The sequence below is a fragment of the Periplaneta americana genome, chromosome 1 (genome assembly GCF_040183065.1).
Source record: "Periplaneta americana isolate PAMFEO1 chromosome 1, P.americana_PAMFEO1_priV1, whole genome shotgun sequence".
In the NCBI taxonomy this organism is placed as follows: domain Eukaryota; kingdom Metazoa; phylum Arthropoda; class Insecta; order Blattodea; family Blattidae; genus Periplaneta; species Periplaneta americana.
The window spans coordinates 55068917-55086312 of NC_091117.1; the positions used below are offsets into that span (position 1 = coordinate 55068917).

Below are 17396 nucleotides of genomic sequence, written 5' to 3' on the forward strand. Positions count from 1 at the left end.
ATGAAATCTCCATCTTGGTTTCTGTTCAGTGACGGCAACTTTTAAAAACTAAAATATGTATCTTCAACATTGTTGCTATAAAATGTTTTCTGTGTTTACTATATCCCAGCAGGCCGTGATATACGTCTGTCTTTTTTTTCCCCCAGTCTATAAATGCGAACTTAAAACAAACGGTAAGGTTATGTAATGATTTATTTTTCATTTTAATATTTTAACAATATTATTTATATAACATATTGCAGTAATAACATCGGCATATGGAATCTTGTTGATTTTTTCACGGCTTCCTTAATGTTACTTGCATTACAAATGCAGTAACTTTTGTGGTGTTGTAGAGTTTACTTAATTTTTGCAAATATTTAAAAACAATAATTAACAGTGCAATTTAGGTGAAATTGCAGTGGTAAGTTTCTAATTTATAATTATTACTATGTTAAACGTCTCTAAAAATAATATGTTAAAAGCCTAAAGCAGTAAAATGAATATGGAGCTTAAGCGGTAAGAAGAGGGAAATTGTTATGTGTGTTCGGTTGGGAATACTGAATGTGGTATTTCACACTTACCGATTATTGGTTTTGTGCGGAAAGCAAGCAAATACGCACGATCTCGCACGAACGTAGTTTGTTTGCCAGAACATATTATATTTAATTCTTCTCTCGCCATCTTCCACTTTTGTTGTTACGAGCTTCACATATTCAAACCGTGAATGGTTGCCGACGCGACGGTAGAATTCTGGTGCATATAATGTTGCGATGGATCGCGTATTTCCATTTTAAAGTAGTATTAACTAGAATATTCTAGAATCATCTGGAATCGAAGTTAGAAATTAAAAAGTAGAGGACCTAATATCGATGGAACCCTTTCAGGCAATCAAAACATTAATACAAATACATCACTCTGGCTAAGAGTTACGAACTATCCTCGAGAGACTCTCGTATTATAAATGTTTGTTTCTTTACTCAGCAGCGTATTTAATGCAATAGTCTATTTATTATTTTAGCCATTCTGAATCGTTACTTAAACTGAAATACAATCGCTGCGAATTAGAGAATCTCAACGACGAAAAGTATTGTGTGTTCATTCGTGTTATGCGTGATGCCTAAAACAATTTATGAACGGCTTGAATCAGACAGCCTGTATAAATATAAAGAGAAACAAAACAGTAACAATTTCGAAACATTTGCAATAAATTAGAATACTCAGTTTACTGCATTGCACTCTACGCAGTAAAAAGATGCTTTATAAGTTTGTTTTTAACATTTTTTAATTTCGACGATCTCTGATGTCACTGGGTAAGGCGATAGCGAGATTGTGTATGATGATGAATGTGATGATGTCTTATGTGTTGGTATGACTAGTATGCGTTTGTGTGTGAAGATTGTGATACGATAATCGGTAACTGAAGCGAGACGCAAGATAGATACTGTAGGTGTAGATTAATAATGGGCGAAGTTGTTATTTTCTCGGAACAGTTCCGGTTCCGGTTCCGGAAAAGTACTATGTTCCAAACAACAGTTCCGAAATAAGTTACAAGCAGTGTTGCCAATTCAGCGGTTTTCCTGCTAAATCTAGCTTTTTTTGGATAACCATCTCGCGGGTAAAATTATATTATCCTGCTTAGCGGGAATACTAGCGGTTTTTAATCTTTAAAATTTCTGAAATTAAATTCATATTAGTATTATAAGCGGCTTTCATAATTACGTTTAATTCGTTCAGTGTGTGTTCTGTGAAATAATGGATGTGTTAATGTAGTGATAATTCCATATTATGTAGGCTATGTTACCGTTAAAACCCGAAATCCGTCAAAACCAGTTTCAGCTAGTAAAAACTAGTTTAAGCAAATAAAGATAGATACAAAGTGAGTTTTCGTATAATCTAGAATCAATGTCAGGTTAGGTTTGGTTTTTTTAGGTTTCTGTTTGGTAAAAGCCATAAAAACCTATATAAACCAAACCTAACCTGCCATTTATTCTAGATCTTACGAGAATTCGCTTTCTATCTATCTATATTTTAAAATTACTTTTTACTATGATTAAATTACATAAGTTAGGTCAGATGCAATAGTGTTCATGAGTAGAATAGTTATATACAATAAAAGTAATTTGATACAGTTGTATGAACACTTTTTAATGATTGAATAAAATTAATAAAATCGGTTAAAAACCTTCATCTTCAGTGGTAGTAGCCTACCACGACGCTGGTGTGGATGTATGACCGTGTAACGTAGCTTAAGTCTTCCTCCGAAACATGTATGGTTTTTAACCGATTTTATTAATTTTATTCAATCATTAAAAAGTGTTCATACAACTGTATCAAATTACTTTTATTGTATATAACTATACTTTTTACTAGTTGAAACTGGTTTTGTCGGATTTTGGGTTTTAACGGTAACATATAATATAGTGCAATAAGAATTTAAATAGGTTGTGTCTGTGATAAAAGTGTTCAAAATTGCTTTATAGCGCCACATTGGGAATGATAAAAGTATGCAATATTCGTTACATTGGCGGGCGGATGTCGTTATATTGGCGGGTGGATGCTCTATCTTGACCATTATTATTATTATTACTTACTTACAAATGGCTTTTAAGGAACCCGAAGGTTCATTGCCGCCCTCACATAAGCCCGCCAGCGGTCCCTATCCTGTGCAAGATTCATCCAGTCTCTATCATCATACCCCACCTCCCTCAAATCCATTTTAATATTATCCTCCCATCTACGTCTCGGCCTCCCTAAAGGTCTTTTTCCCTCCGGTCTCCCAACTAACACTCTATATGCATTTCTGGATTCGCCCATACGTGCTACATGCCCTGCCCATCTCAAACGTCTCGATTTTATGTTCCTAATTATGTCAGGTGAAGAATACAATGCGTGCAGTTCTGTGTTGTGTAACTTTCTCCATTCTCCTGTAACTTCATCCCGCTTAGCCCCAAATATTTTCCTTAGCACCTTATTCTCAAACACCCTGAACCTATGTTCCTCTCTCAGAGTGAGAGTCCAAGTTTCACAACCATAAAGAACAACCGGTAATATAACTGTTTTATAAATTCTAACTTTCAGATTTTTGGACAGCAGACTGGGTGATAAGAGCTTCTCAACCGAATAATAACAAGCATTTCCCATATTTATTCTGCGTTTAATTTCCTCCCGAGTGTCATTTATATTTGTTACTGTTGCTCCAAGATATTTGAATTTTTCCACCTCTTCGAAGGATAAATCTCCAATTTTTATATTTCCATTTCGTACAATATTCTGGTCACGAGACATAATCATATACTTTGTCTTTTCGGGATTTACTTCCAAACCGATCGCTCTACTTGCTTCAAGTAAAATTTCCGTGTTTTCCCTAATCGTTTGTGTATTTTCTCCTAACATATTCACGTCATCCGCATAGACAAGAAGCTGATGTAACCCGTTCAATTCCAAACCCTGCCTGTTATCCTGAACTTTCCTAATGGCATATTCTAGAGCGAAGTTAAAAAGTAAAGGTGATAGTGCATCTCCCTGCTTTAGCCCGCAGTGAATTGGAAAAGCATCAGATAGAAACTGACCTATACGGACTCTGCTGTATGTTTCACTGAGACACATTTTAATTAATCGAACTAGTTTCTTGGGAATACCAAATTCAATAAGAATATCATATAATACTTCCCTCTTAACCGAGTCATAAGCCTTTTTGAAATCTATGAATAACTGATGTACTGTACACTTATACTCCCATTTTTTCTCCATTATCTGTCGAATACAAAAAATCTGATCAATAGTCGATCTGTTACGCCGAAAACCGCACTGATGATCCCCAATAATTTCATCTACGTACGGAGTTAATCTTCTCAAAAGAATATTGGACAAGATTTTGTACGACGTCAACAAAAGTGATATTCCTCGAAAGTTACCACAGTTGGTTTTGTCCCCCTTTTTAAAAATAGGTACAATTATGGACTCTTTCCATCATTATTATTATTATTATTATTATTATTATTATTATTATTATTATTATTATATAATACCTATACATTAAAATCTAGAGATATTTGCTAGAAAATCGCGGGTTTTCGAAAGTCATCTAGCGGGATTATACGAAAAACTGTTGGCAACACTGGTTATAAGTTGAGATGTATCGGAATCGTTCACTGATGCGAGCTATCTCTTTGACTCTCGCTCCATTTGAGGAGACGTTCAAAAGAGCGGTACAGTACCCTCCCTCTTCCCCAGGCAGCTCGCACATATGTTGGAGTAGGCTACTCATCGCTCGGACTCCTCTTAAAATACGTTGTCGGCATGACATAGCACACATGCTTCTCAATAGATAACATTACAATGCACATTCGAATCGGTTTGGAAACTTGCTGTGTGCGGACAGAAACTTCAAGCTTCACGTTTATCAGATAAACAGCCGTTGAATACCAAGTCAGAATGGAACACTAATTGGTACACAGTCATGAAGATACGGTAACCAACTAAACAATTTAACATGTCATTTAAAACGTGTAGTATGTAATTTTTGTTCTCCGTGTTACGTAGTAAAAAAACTAAAATCATTAATTTTTATTTTTATTTTCTTAATGCTTAGTTATAATAATTATATTATAATTTATAAATAATAAAAATATTTAACTACTCTACATATTTATATATTAGCAGTAGTGAAACCTGAAACCCCCAACTGGCTTAGTAAAATGTTAGAAACGCATCTGTACCAAAGTGTAATAATTTAAACTTCGCATCACGCCTCGCTCTGTGCCATTACTTATGATCACACTACAAGGATTTCAATTTCCATGCTTCCCACACAGTCTAGTATATACAGTCACGAAGCTCAATACTTACTAAATATGTAAACATAGATAGTTGCTCTCCACCAGGATCGCTACTATCGCCTCATCACAGACTCTTTCCCTAGCAGACGATAAAATGTATTGTACTTTCGATATCGTGTTCTTTTGAAAAAATTAACACCTTCCTTCCACTATTGAAATATGAAATACATAAGGTTTATATATTATATTCTATAAACTCACCTTCCTGGATCTTTCGGAAGAAGGATAACTCTAACCTATTTTTCTTACAATTTATAGTACTACAAACGTCTCCTTGTTCCATATTATTATTCAAATTATTGTATTTTAGCCATTTACAGTTACGAGTATTACAACCGATAACGAACATTTCACAGTTTACATAGCTTTTCACAAAAATGCGAAATACGGCACAGTCAATGCCTTTTCGATCTAGACTAGGTTGTAATGTTTGTTCGGGTTTTGTATTTCAGTGTATGGAGCTCAGTGAAGTATTATGTTACAATTTTATTGCGTATCATTGCTAAGCTTTATTTAGTGTAATGTGTCCAAAGTTCCGTTTACTTCTTGTTGCATAATATGTTGCAGAAATAATTACAAACCTGTGTTATTTTAATGTGAAGAGAATTTTACATGTTAACATAATCTGTTCGCGTCAAGATTTTAAGTTTAGAATGGAAGCTATTTTGAGGTTTTACCATTCCTATGAAATTAGTGTAGGTACGTACGATTGTTACTTCGTCTCTTAAGTAGTAGATAAATACAATAATTCAGTACTCAATTGTAGTATTAAAATACAGACAAATTGAATGTCCGGGGTACCATACATGACATTATGCTTAATTATAATGTATAATTGCGAATTTGGGAATATAAGTTAAATATAGTAAACATAACCTATAATTTTCATATGAATGGCAAGGCATTGGAGATCACTAAATTTAGACAGAAAGGGGCAACTGGTACAGTAAACATAACCTATAATTTCAACATATCTAAATATCCGTGCGGCGCAATTGAAATTATTGAATCGTGCATAAATGAATGTACAAGAATTTCGCAATATTTACTCGAAATAGAGGCATGTATTACACACAAACAACGTAATTTTCACACCATAAATAACATTACACCTTAACTCGCAAGTGAATTATGTGTGAAGTGTCTCATAATCATTGTTTTAAATTTTATTAATGGAATTACACTACATTTTAGAGAAACATATGTTATTGTTTATGCATTCCAACTAATTTATATGGTTGAAACGCCGCCCTTCGTGATCGAGTTAAGCGAGTTACATGGTCTGCCTTACGGCCTGTATTAGTTCACGATGGCTGTGGCACAGTCTATTGTTCCTAGTACTCACAGCGCTCCAAGCGGCTAGCAACTATCGCGAGAATTGCAAAAAATCATCCCAAGCTTCGTGACTATATAGTAGACTGTGCTTCCCATCCATCCACGTGAGATTTTCAAGTTCCAGCTTGTTCCAAGTACAACATAAATAACAAGGAGAACATTGTAGCCGGAGCTGTCATGATTCAACGGAACGGGTTCCGACTGTTCTCTGATGTCTCGGAGTCGGAACATGCCTTGCGCAACGCAACAGCTGACAAGTGAGCAGCTCGGAGTCAGAACAGTGTTATTTCGGAACAAGAGGTTCCGACCTACTGTTCATTTTTGCAACAGTTCCAAAATAACTGTTGTGTTATTTTTTACCCATCTCTACTAGTAGTGTAGATGTGTGTAGGACTTGGAAAACGAGAACAAGGGAATGAAAATTGCTACGTTCATTAAGCCGTAGCCGGTTTAGAGTTTGGAGGACGAGGTAATTTTGGTCAGCGCAACGGAAATCACAGTCGAAGCGTACATAAGAATTTTGAACACGTTGCAACCTCTGCGACTGGTTGACATTGGTATAGTTATACCCTCCAGCAAAAAGAATGGAGTTCCATGCAGAGTTGCAAGACAGTCGTGCACGTGTGAAGCTAGACGGCAGGGGACAAGGTCGAAACCCAGACGCAACAACAGCCTCACGTCTGAAAATATACTCGTATCTTAAAATTGCATCAAATCTTGAACTAACAATTTTAGTTACATTCTTTTAACATTACTATTAGTGATTGGTTCAGGTTTAGGATGTCTTGAATACTGTTCAATTTACTTGTGAAAAGTGTTGCAATAGAAAGTGATTATGCGATTTTGATCGGTTTAGGTTTAGGATGTCTTGAATTATGTTCAATTTACTTGTGAAAAGTGTTGAAATAGAAAGTGATTATGCGATTTTGATTGGTTTAGGTTTAGGATGTCTTGAATTCTGTTCAATTCACTTGTGAAAAGTGTTGAAATAGAAAGTGATTATGCGATTTTGATTGGTTTAGGTTTAGGATGTCTTGAATTCTGTTCAATTTACTTGTGAAAAGTGTTGAAATAGAAAGTGATTATGCGATTTTGATTGGTTTAGGTTAAGGATGTCTTGAATTCTGTTCAATTCACTTGTGAAAAGTGTTGAAATAGAAAGTGATTATGCGATTTTGATTGGTTTAGGTTTAGCATGTCTTGAATTCTGTTCAATTCACTTGTGAAAAGTGTTGAAATAGAAAGTGATTACGCGATTTTAATTGGTTTAGGTTTAGGATGTCTTGAATTCTGTTCAATTTACTTGTGAAAAGTGTTGAAATAGAAAGTGATTATGCGATTTTGATTGGTTTAGGTTTAGGATGTCTTGAATTCTGTTCAGTTTACTTGTGAAAAGTGTTGAAATAGAAAGTGATTATGCGATTTTGATTGGTTTAGGTTTAGGATGTCTTGAATTCTGTTCAATTCACTTGTGAAAAGTGTTGAAATAGAAAGTGATTATGCGATTTTGATTGGTTTAGGTTTAGGATGTCTTGAATTCTGTTCAATTTACTTGTGAAAAGTGTTGAAATAGAAAGTGATTATGCGATTTTGATTGGTCTAGGTTTAGGATGTCTTGAATTCTGTTCAATTCACTTGTGAAAAGTGTTGAAATAGAAAGTGATTATGCGATTTTGTTTGGTTTAGGTTTAGGATGTCTTGAATTCTGTTCAATTCACTTGTGAAAAGTGTTGAAATAGAAAGTGATTATGCGATTTTGATTGGTTTAGGTTTAGGATATCTTGAATTCTGTTCAATTTACTTGTGAAAAGTGTTGAAATAGAAAGTGATTATGCGATTTTGATTGGTTTAGGTTTAGGATGTCTTGAATTCTGTTCAATTCACTTGTGAAAAGTGTTGAAATAGAAAGTGATTATGCGATTTTGATTGGTTTAGGTTTAGGATGTCTTGAATTCTGTTCAATTTACTTGTGAAAAGTGTTGAAATAGAAAGTGATTATGCGATTTTGATTGGTTTAGGTTTAGGATGTCTTGAATTCTGTTCGATTTACTTGTGAAAAGTGTTGAAATAGAAAATGATTATGCGATTTTGATTGGTTTAGGTTTAGGATGTCTTGAATTCTGTTCAATTTACTTGTGAAAAGTGTTGAAATAGAAAGTGATTATGCGATTTTGATTGGTTTAGGTTTAGGATGTCTTGAATTCTGTTCAATTCACTTGTGAAAAGTGTTGAAATAGAAAGTGATTATGCGATTTTGATTGGTTTAGGTTTAGGATGTCTTGAATTCTGTTCAATTTACTTGTGAAAATTGTTGAAATAGAGAGTGATTATGCGATTTTGATTGGTTTAGGTTTAGGATGTCTTGAATTCTGTTCAATTCACTTGTGAAAAGTGTTGAAATAGAAAGTGATTATGCTATTTTGATTGGTTTAGGTTTAGGATGTCTTGAATTCTGGTCGAGGTACTTGTGAAAAGTGTTGAAATAGAAAGTGATTATGCGATTTTGATTGGTTTAGGTTTAGGATGTCTTGAATTCTGTTCAATTCACTTGTGAAAAGTGTTGAAATAGAAAGTGATTATGCGATTTTGATTGGTTTAGGTTTAGGATGTCTTGAATTCTGTTCAATTCACTTGTGAAAAGCGTTGAAATAGAAAGTGATTATGCGATTTTGATTGGTTTAGGTTTAGGATGTCTTGAATTCTGTTCACTTGTGAAAAGTGTTGAAATAGAAAGTGATTATGCGATTTTGATTGGTTTAGGTTTAGGATATCTTGAATTCTGTTCAATTTACTTGTGAAAAGTGTTGAAATAGAAAGTGATTATGCGATTTTGATTGGTTTAGGTTTAGGATGTCTTGAATTCTGTTCAATTCACTTGTGAAAAGTGTTGAAATAGAAAGTGATTATGCGATTTTGATTGGTTTAGGTTTAGGATGTCTTGAATTCTGTTCAATCTACTTGTGAAAAGTGTTGAAATAGAAAGTGATTATGCGATTTTGATTGGTTTAGGTTTAGGATGTCTTGAATTCTGTTCGATTTACTTGTGAAAAGTGTTGAAATAGAAAATGATTATGCGATTTTGATTGGTTTAGGTTTAGGATGTCTTGAATTCTGTTCAATTTACTTGTGAAAAGTGTTGAAATAGAAAGTGATTATGCGATTTTGATTGGTTTAGGTTTAGGATGTCTTGAATTCTGTTCAATTCACTTGTGAAAAGTGTTGAAATAGAAAGTGATTATGCGATTTTGATTGGTTTAGGTTTAGGATGTCTTGAATTCTGTTCAATTTACTTGTGAAAATTGTTGAAATAGAAAGTGATTATGCGATTTTGATTGGTTTAGGTTTAGGATGTCTTGAATTCTGTTCAATTCACTTGTGAAAAGTGTTGAAATAGGAAGTGATTATGCTATTTTGATTGGTTTAGGTTTAGGATGTCTTGAATTCTGGTCGAGGTACTTTTGAAAAGCGTTGAAATAGAAAGTGATTATGCGATTTTGATTGGTTTAGGTTTAGGATGTCTTGAATTCTGTTCAATTCACTTGTGAAAAGTGTTGAAATAGAAAGTGATTATGCGATTTTGATTGGTTTAGGTTTAGGATGTCTTGAATTCTGTTCAATTCACTTGTGAAAAGTGTTGAAATAGAAAGTGATTATGCGATTTTTGTTGTAAGATTTCCAATGACTTTCATTTTTGTGTTAGAAATTTAGGCTACTTAAAAGAGATAACCTTCAGTCCATTACACAGCACTTCTCGCCTGATAATACCCATCATTTCATCACATGCGTGAGGAGTAATATAAAGCACAACATACACGTAGAGCAGTGATTGAAGTGTAAACAATAGATCTTGCGTACACGTAACGAAGAAAATGTTGTGGTGGATATTAAGCAGCCATCTCCTGTGGGTTATCGTGATTTTGTTCGGAGGTATATATTTGTATTGCATTGAAGTCAAATCCAAATTGATTAATAAGATCATATTTTATTAATGCTTTATAAATATTGTCATGAATTATGAGGTGTGCATTTTCCCCGAAATTTATGGTATTTGTATAACAATTACATAGCGCTGATGAAAGTACTAGGTTGGTGTGGATGGTTGCGGTGGCAACATTGGCTGTTGTGATCTTTGTAGCGGTAGCAATTGTTATAGTGGTGGCAGTAGTGATGAATATAGTGGTAGTAATGAGGGCAGCTATTGAAAATTTAATGGTGGCGGTGATTACAGTAAGAGTGGTAGAAATTTAAGTGACAGTGGTAGAGATTGTTGTGTTGGTAACGGTGATTGTAGTGTTTGTAGTGGTGACAAGTGATGATTATAGTGTTCGTGTTGGTGATTATAGCGTTGGTATTGGTGATTATAGTGTTGATAATAATGATAGTGGCGATTATAGAGTTGATATTGATGATTATAGTGTTGATAATAGTGATTGTAGCGTTGGTAATGGTGATTATAGCGTTAGTAGCGGTGATTGTAATGTCAGTATTCAATTCAATTAAATTTATTTGGCCATTAGACATACAGTTTTAGGCTTCGTCAGAATACATTGAAAAACATATAAATACATTTTTAAAAACACTAATAAAAGAAACAGTAAAATTTAAATAATACAATGAAAACATGAAATAATTTGGAACTTTTAATTTAAAGAAAACTAACTAAATTGCAATTAAACTTATTTATTAAAATACAATTTCATACAAATTTGTGTTGAAAAAATCAGCAACAGAATAAAAAGGATTATTTAATAACCAATTGTAAAATCTAGTTTTGAAGCTATTGATTGGTAATTTATAATATTCACTGGGGAGCTTATTATATAATTTCATTCCCATAATTAAAAAGTTTGTGTTGCTCTTGTGTAATCTACAATACCGGTATTGAATATTAATTTGTTCACTGTTTCTAATTTCATGATCATGTATATCGGCCACTAATGAGTAATTGTCGATATTCTGTCGAGTTTGGTGATTATAGTGCTGGTGGTGATTATATTATTAGTGGTGGTGATTATAGCATTGATTATGATGATTACAGTGTTAGTGCTAGTGACTGTAATGTTGGTAATGGTGATTACAGTGTTGTTTGTGGTATAGCGTTGGTAGTAGTGATTATAGTGTTGATAGCGCTGATTATACTGTTGATGTTGATTACAGTGCTGGTAGTGGTGGCGATTTTAGTGTTCACAGTGGTGACCGTAGTATTGATGATGGTAATTATAGTGTTGATAGTAGTGATTATAGCGTTTCAATGTTGATTATAGCGTTGGTACTGGTGATTATAGTGTTTGTGGTGGTTGTGATTAGAATGTTCGCAGTGATGGCGATATAATATTGGTTGTGGTGATTATAGTGTTGGTAGCATTGGTTATACTGTTGATGTTGATTATAGTGCTGGTAGTGGTGGCGATTTTAGTGTTCACAGTGGTGACCGTAGTATTGATGGTGGTGATTATAATGTTGATAGTAGTGATTATAGCGTTTCAGTGTTAATTATAGCGTTGGTACTGGTGGTTATAGTATTTGTGGTGGTTGTGATTAGAATGTTCGCAGTGATGGCGATATAATATTGGTTGTGTTGAGTATAGTGTTGGTACCAGTTGTTATAGTGTTGATGATGATTACAGTGCTGGTAATGGTGGCGATTTTAGTGCTCATAATGGTGATCATAGTATTGGTAGTTGTGGTTAAAATGTTGGTAGCGGTGATTATAGTGTTGGTGGTGATTATAGTGCTGGTAGTGGTGGCGATTTTAATGTTCATAATAGTAATCATAGTGTTGGTAGCGGTGATTATAGTGTTGATGATTACAGTGCTTATGTTGGTGGCGATGTTAGTATTCATAGTGGTGATCATTGTATTGATAATGGTAATTGTAGTGTTGGTAGCGATGATTATAGTGTTGGTGATGATTGCAGTGCTGGTAGTGGGAGCGATTTTAGTGTTCGTAGTGATGATCATAGTTTAAGTAGTGGTGATTATAGTGTTAATAGAGGTAATAATGGTATTAGTGGTGATTACAATGCTGGTAGTGGTGGCGATTTTGGTGTTCATATTGATGATCAAACTGTTGGTAGTGGTGATTGTAGTGTTGGTAGCAGTGATTATATTATTGGTAGCGATTACAGTGCTAGTAGTGGTGACGATTGTTGTGTTCAAAGTGGTGATAATAGTGTTGATAGTGGTGATTATAGTTTGATAGTGGTGGCTATAGTGTTGGTGATTATAGTGCTGGTAGTAGTTGCGATTTTAGTGTTCATAGTATTGGTAGTGGTGATTATAGTGCTGATAGTGGCGATTGTAGTGTTCAGTTAGTGATTACAGTGTTGGTAGTGGTGATTATAGTGTTGATGATTATATTGCTGGTAGTGGTGACGATTTTAGTGTTGATACTGCTGATCATAGAATTGCTAGTGGTGATTATAGTGCGGGTAGTGGTGGCGATTGTTGTGTTCAATTGGTGATTATAATGCTGATAGTGGTAATTATATTGTTGGTCGTGGCTATATGCTAGTAGTGGTGGCGATTTTAGTTTTCATAGTGGTGATCATGATAATAGTAGTAGTGATTATATTGTTGTTGGTAATTATAGTGCTGGTACTGGTGGCAATTGTAGTGTTAATAGTGATGATTATAGTGTTGGTAATGGTGGCTATTGTTATGTTGGCAGTGGTGATAAAGTTTATTGTTTGTGGTGATTATTTTGTCGGTAGCGGTGATTATAGTGTCGGTAGAAGTGGTCTCTAGTGTTGGAAGGGGTTAGTATAGTTGTGCTGGTGGTAGTAAATTGTAGTAGTAGTAGTAGTAGTAGTAGTAGTAGTAGTAGTAGTAGTAGTAGTAGTAGTAGTAGTAGTAGTTTTATTTTGCCTGGCAGAGTTAAGGCCATAAGGCCTTCTCTTCCACTCAACCAGATTTCAATAATATACACGAAATACAAATAAAATTTGGTAGAATATTACAAATAGTCAAGATTCGTTACACAATATAAGGAGAATGTAGTGGTAGTTGCGAAGGTGGAGAGTTATAGCACCAACAGTGGTATTATTTGAATCGCTATTTGTTAAAAGGACGGACGTCCTAAAATAAAAATTTTACAGGAGAGACAAAAACACTTGCCCAACAATACTATACAGATTGAAACTTTCTCTTTAATAACAATAACTGGTTTCGGTATCAGACTTTTTATTTAAAGTGTTTTCTAACTGTTTTATTAATGTAAGGTTGAGTGGAAGAGATGGCCTTAACTCTGCCAGAAGAAAATAAGAGTGTTTTATTAATGTAAGGTTGAGTGGAAGAGAAGGCCTTATGGCCTTAACTCTGCCAGAAGAAAATAATAATAATAATAATAATAATAATAATAATAATAATAATAATAATAATAATTATTATTATTATTATTATTATTATTATTATTATTATTATTATTATTATTATTATTATTAAAATAGCTTTAATTTACCTTGGGACTTCCGCCCTTTACAAATAATGAATTTTCAAAATTTTAATTTTAACTTAATATCATAATTTTTAAGCGAAAGTTTTTAAAATATACAGTACATGTCACTGAATGAAAACACAAGTAATTACTAAGGTAATTTAGAAAATAAAACTTTATTTTCCTTACAAAATTGATTGAACTACATAGAACTTATTGAATGTCTACAAAAAACACATTGTATAATTTAATGTTATTACAGGTCAGTAATTGAAGGATTCATAACCTTTTATTTTCAAAACCTCTGAGTGCTCATTGAATGAAAACACAAGTAATTATTAAGGTAATTTAGAAAATAACACATTTTCGTTACAAAATTGATCGAATTATTGAATGTCTACAGTAAACACATTGAATAATTTAATATTATTACAGGTCAGTAATTGAAGGATTCATAGCCTTTTATTTTCAAAACCTCTGAGTGCTCATTGAATGAAAACACAAGTAATTATTAAGGTAATTTAGAAAATAACACATTTTTGTTACAAAATTAATCGAATTATTGAATGTCTACAGTAAACACATTGAATAATTTAATATTATTACAGGTTATTAATTGAAGGATTCATAGCCTTTTATTTTCACAACCTCTGAATGGTCATTGACTGAATACATAAGTAATTATTAAGTTAATTCGAAAAGAACGCCTATTTTCCTTACAAAATTAAGCAGTACGAAATAAGTAAAAAAAGGATACTTATTATTCGGAGTAGAAGAAAAGGGACGTGAATTCACAATAGAAAGCGGTGAAGCAGTTCACAGAGTATGTATGCTACAAAATCCTCAAACTAGATGTGAGAGCAAAAGACATTAAGGAGACTAATTTTTGTTAAAAGGCCAGAAGTCCAGGACATCAGCTCTCTTAACATAAATCGTAAAATTCTATTCATGTGTTTAACCATTTTTATTGGGGGTTTCTAACGTCTTTTTAACATAAATCGATGTGTCTAAGGTTAGAGAACGCATTTCAACAAAAAACACAGTTTCGTTAAAAATGTGAATTCCGCCCTTTTAACAAATAGCGATTCATTTATAATTGTGGCTGTTACAAGATGATGGTGATTATGAGGCTTCGAGACTTGGCACCCAATAGACCAGTTCAGTGGGAAATCCGCATGACGACGTACTGAGTATAGTGGTAAAGCGTGTAGTGGGCGGGGGTACTGTAGAATGAATGCCAACAAATATGCACAGAAACTAGCACACACTCTTCTTCTATCTTCAGAGCCCATTGTTACTGGATGGGGTACATGCCTTAATGCAGATATTTATTATGCCATATGCCCCCGTACAATTGTGCAGATAATCAACACATTGAGTGACGACTGTTCCGTAATCAGAATAATTAAATCTCTAGATTTGAACGTTCTAACGAATAATTTGTTTTTCATACAAACCCATTTTCAAACTGTCTGAAACTATTACACGGTTAGAAAAGTCAGAGCAAGAGATGCCGGAAGCCCTCAAATTAGTTGAGGAAATGACACAGAGAATTAATGAGACACCAAGTACACCGGTTACTGAACGTGTAAAACAGAAATGGAAATCAATTTTATGTAAAAATAACGGATATGGAACATTATGTAACATAAACAGCAAATTAGTGGACATGGAGTCATCCGAGAATAAAGGACAGTTTCTTAGAGACTACAATGATGTTAGGTTTTTTCGTTTTGCTCCTATCACGTCATGCGACGTAGAGCGCAGCTTTTCACAATACAAACTTTGTTTAGCAGATAACCGAAAAAGGTTTACGTTTGAGACACTGAGAATGCATCTTGTAGTACATTGCAATTCGGTACTGTAACTGCACTTCCTAAAGACGACCAACAGGATAAATGACGAAATTAAAATTGCTACATGTTTATTTCCACGATTAACACTGTGTATAGTTAAACAAAAATGCTTATAAAAGACAGGAGAATAAATGCTTTACACATTATTTTGACATTGTCATTGTGTAACGTATAGTTACTTTCAGGGGGGGGGGAATATATATATTGTGATTTTATTTCAACTCAACAATAGGATTTTATTCTTCCAACAATAATTCCTTTCTACAATTCACTTTAAACGCTCTCGTCAACAATAGGTTTTTCACTCAACACAGGATTCGTTATAGCACTCCACTGACGGCAATGACAATTTACTTGGACTATTACGAACAACAATGAACTGTTAATCTTAACTAATATTTACAAAGCACTATTTACAAATCAGAACTATCAGTTCTCAGTTCACAGTTCTTCTAGCTCAGTCACTCGAGTTCACAGTATCTCGAACCACAGACCTTCAGAGACAGTTCACTGTACTCGAACTCAGGTCCCTCCAACTGCGGTCCACTGCATTCGAACTCAGGCCTTCGGCTGCTGACACAGTTGCGGACGCACACTCGAGTCGAACTCCGGTACACAAGACTGGCTTGCTCTGTTCACTGGCTTACTGACTGAACTAATCATGAATGACACACACACTCCTTCGCGTCCGTAATTTATAACCACAGCAACGTAACCGAGAGACTTCGAATTCGCGATTTTTCCACTTCGACGGGCTTCTGGAAGAGTCGGGAAGGTCCGTTCCCCCTTCACTCCGTAAGCAGCTGCGCGCGCGATCTCCCCTCGTCGCGTGGGCCCTTTCCACTCTCTCCGCCGCGCGCCGTTCCCCAGTGCTCCGTGAAGCCCGCGCGATATGCTCTCTCGCGGTCGTGAGTTCGAATCTCACGTCGCTGTCACAAAATATATATATATATATATATATATATATATATATATATATATATATATATATGTGTGTGTGTGTGTGTGTGTGTGTTTCCCCATACTACCGTACTCTACTCTAAACAGCAACGTTGTTACCTGAACACATCTCTACCTTTCGCTACCTGCAGCGAGTCAACAACCTATAGTAGATGCACAGTAAACTTATTGTATCGGGTCCTAAGTCTCGAAGCCTAGTGATAATTAATGGTTAATTTAGAATATCAGATATTCACAAGATAGTAACAGGTGTACTTGAAAATCACTTTGCTTAAATTTAGTCAATGGGACATAGAAATAGATAACATAATTAAAATTAGAAATTGATGACTGTATTTTATTTAAAATGGTACTGTAACTTTCGTTTTTCTGACATTTTCGCATGAAGTACTGAAGATATATGTGAAATTAACGACTGGAGTATGCAGAAGCCGGAGAAGACTAGAAGGCAAGACTGCTATTGTTACCGGAGCCAACACAGGTGAGAGTTGTCGAAGAAATTGAAAAAAAAGTTCTGTAATAAATTGTAACAAGACAATCCATGCAATTTCAATTCAAACAGTGCAGTAGTTATTGTTACCGTCAACCCTGGGAAGTAATGGGTTTCCCGACTCACAATGATTTCCTACATCAATAATAATTATTGAATGTAATGGATATAATTCTAGGCCTATTATAACTTGACAAATGATGTGTGCGGTAAATACATTGACATATAAGTATAAATATTGGCGAGTAATAGCGAGTGGGTTCGATTCCCGCTTGAACTGATTACTTTGTTGGTTTTTTTTCTGGTGTACGCCAATTCTAAAACGAATGCCAGTTAATCCACGACAAACCCTCGGCTCCATCCACCCGTCACCAATTCCATCGGCACTAAATAACTTAGTAGTTGATAAAATATTTTTAAATATATAGCTAAAATAAAAAAAAATAAAGTTTATTGATGTAAACTTAGCATAGTTATGTTGTACTGAATTGTATATATTC

The 17396-nt window shown here is 34.4% G+C and overlaps 1 protein-coding gene across 3 annotated transcripts in view; it reads left to right on the forward strand.

Annotated features, from left to right (window-relative positions):
* LOC138696028 (retinol dehydrogenase 11-like) overlaps positions 1 to 17396 on the forward strand; it is a 195843-nt gene that overhangs the window by 164633 nt on the left and 13814 nt on the right. The window contains exons 2-3 of one of the 3 annotated variants that reach the window (XM_069820536.1): positions 10008 to 10082; positions 16795 to 16887. In XM_069820536.1, coding sequence (XP_069676637.1) covers positions 10025 to 10082; positions 16795 to 16887 — 151 coding nt within the window. In that variant the 5' untranslated portion in view covers positions 10008 to 10024. Of the gene's footprint in view, positions 1 to 6724; positions 6834 to 9686; positions 10083 to 16794; positions 16888 to 17396 lie in introns of those variants that run through there. The other 2 variants (XM_069820518.1, XM_069820527.1) reach the window with 2 other exon arrangements.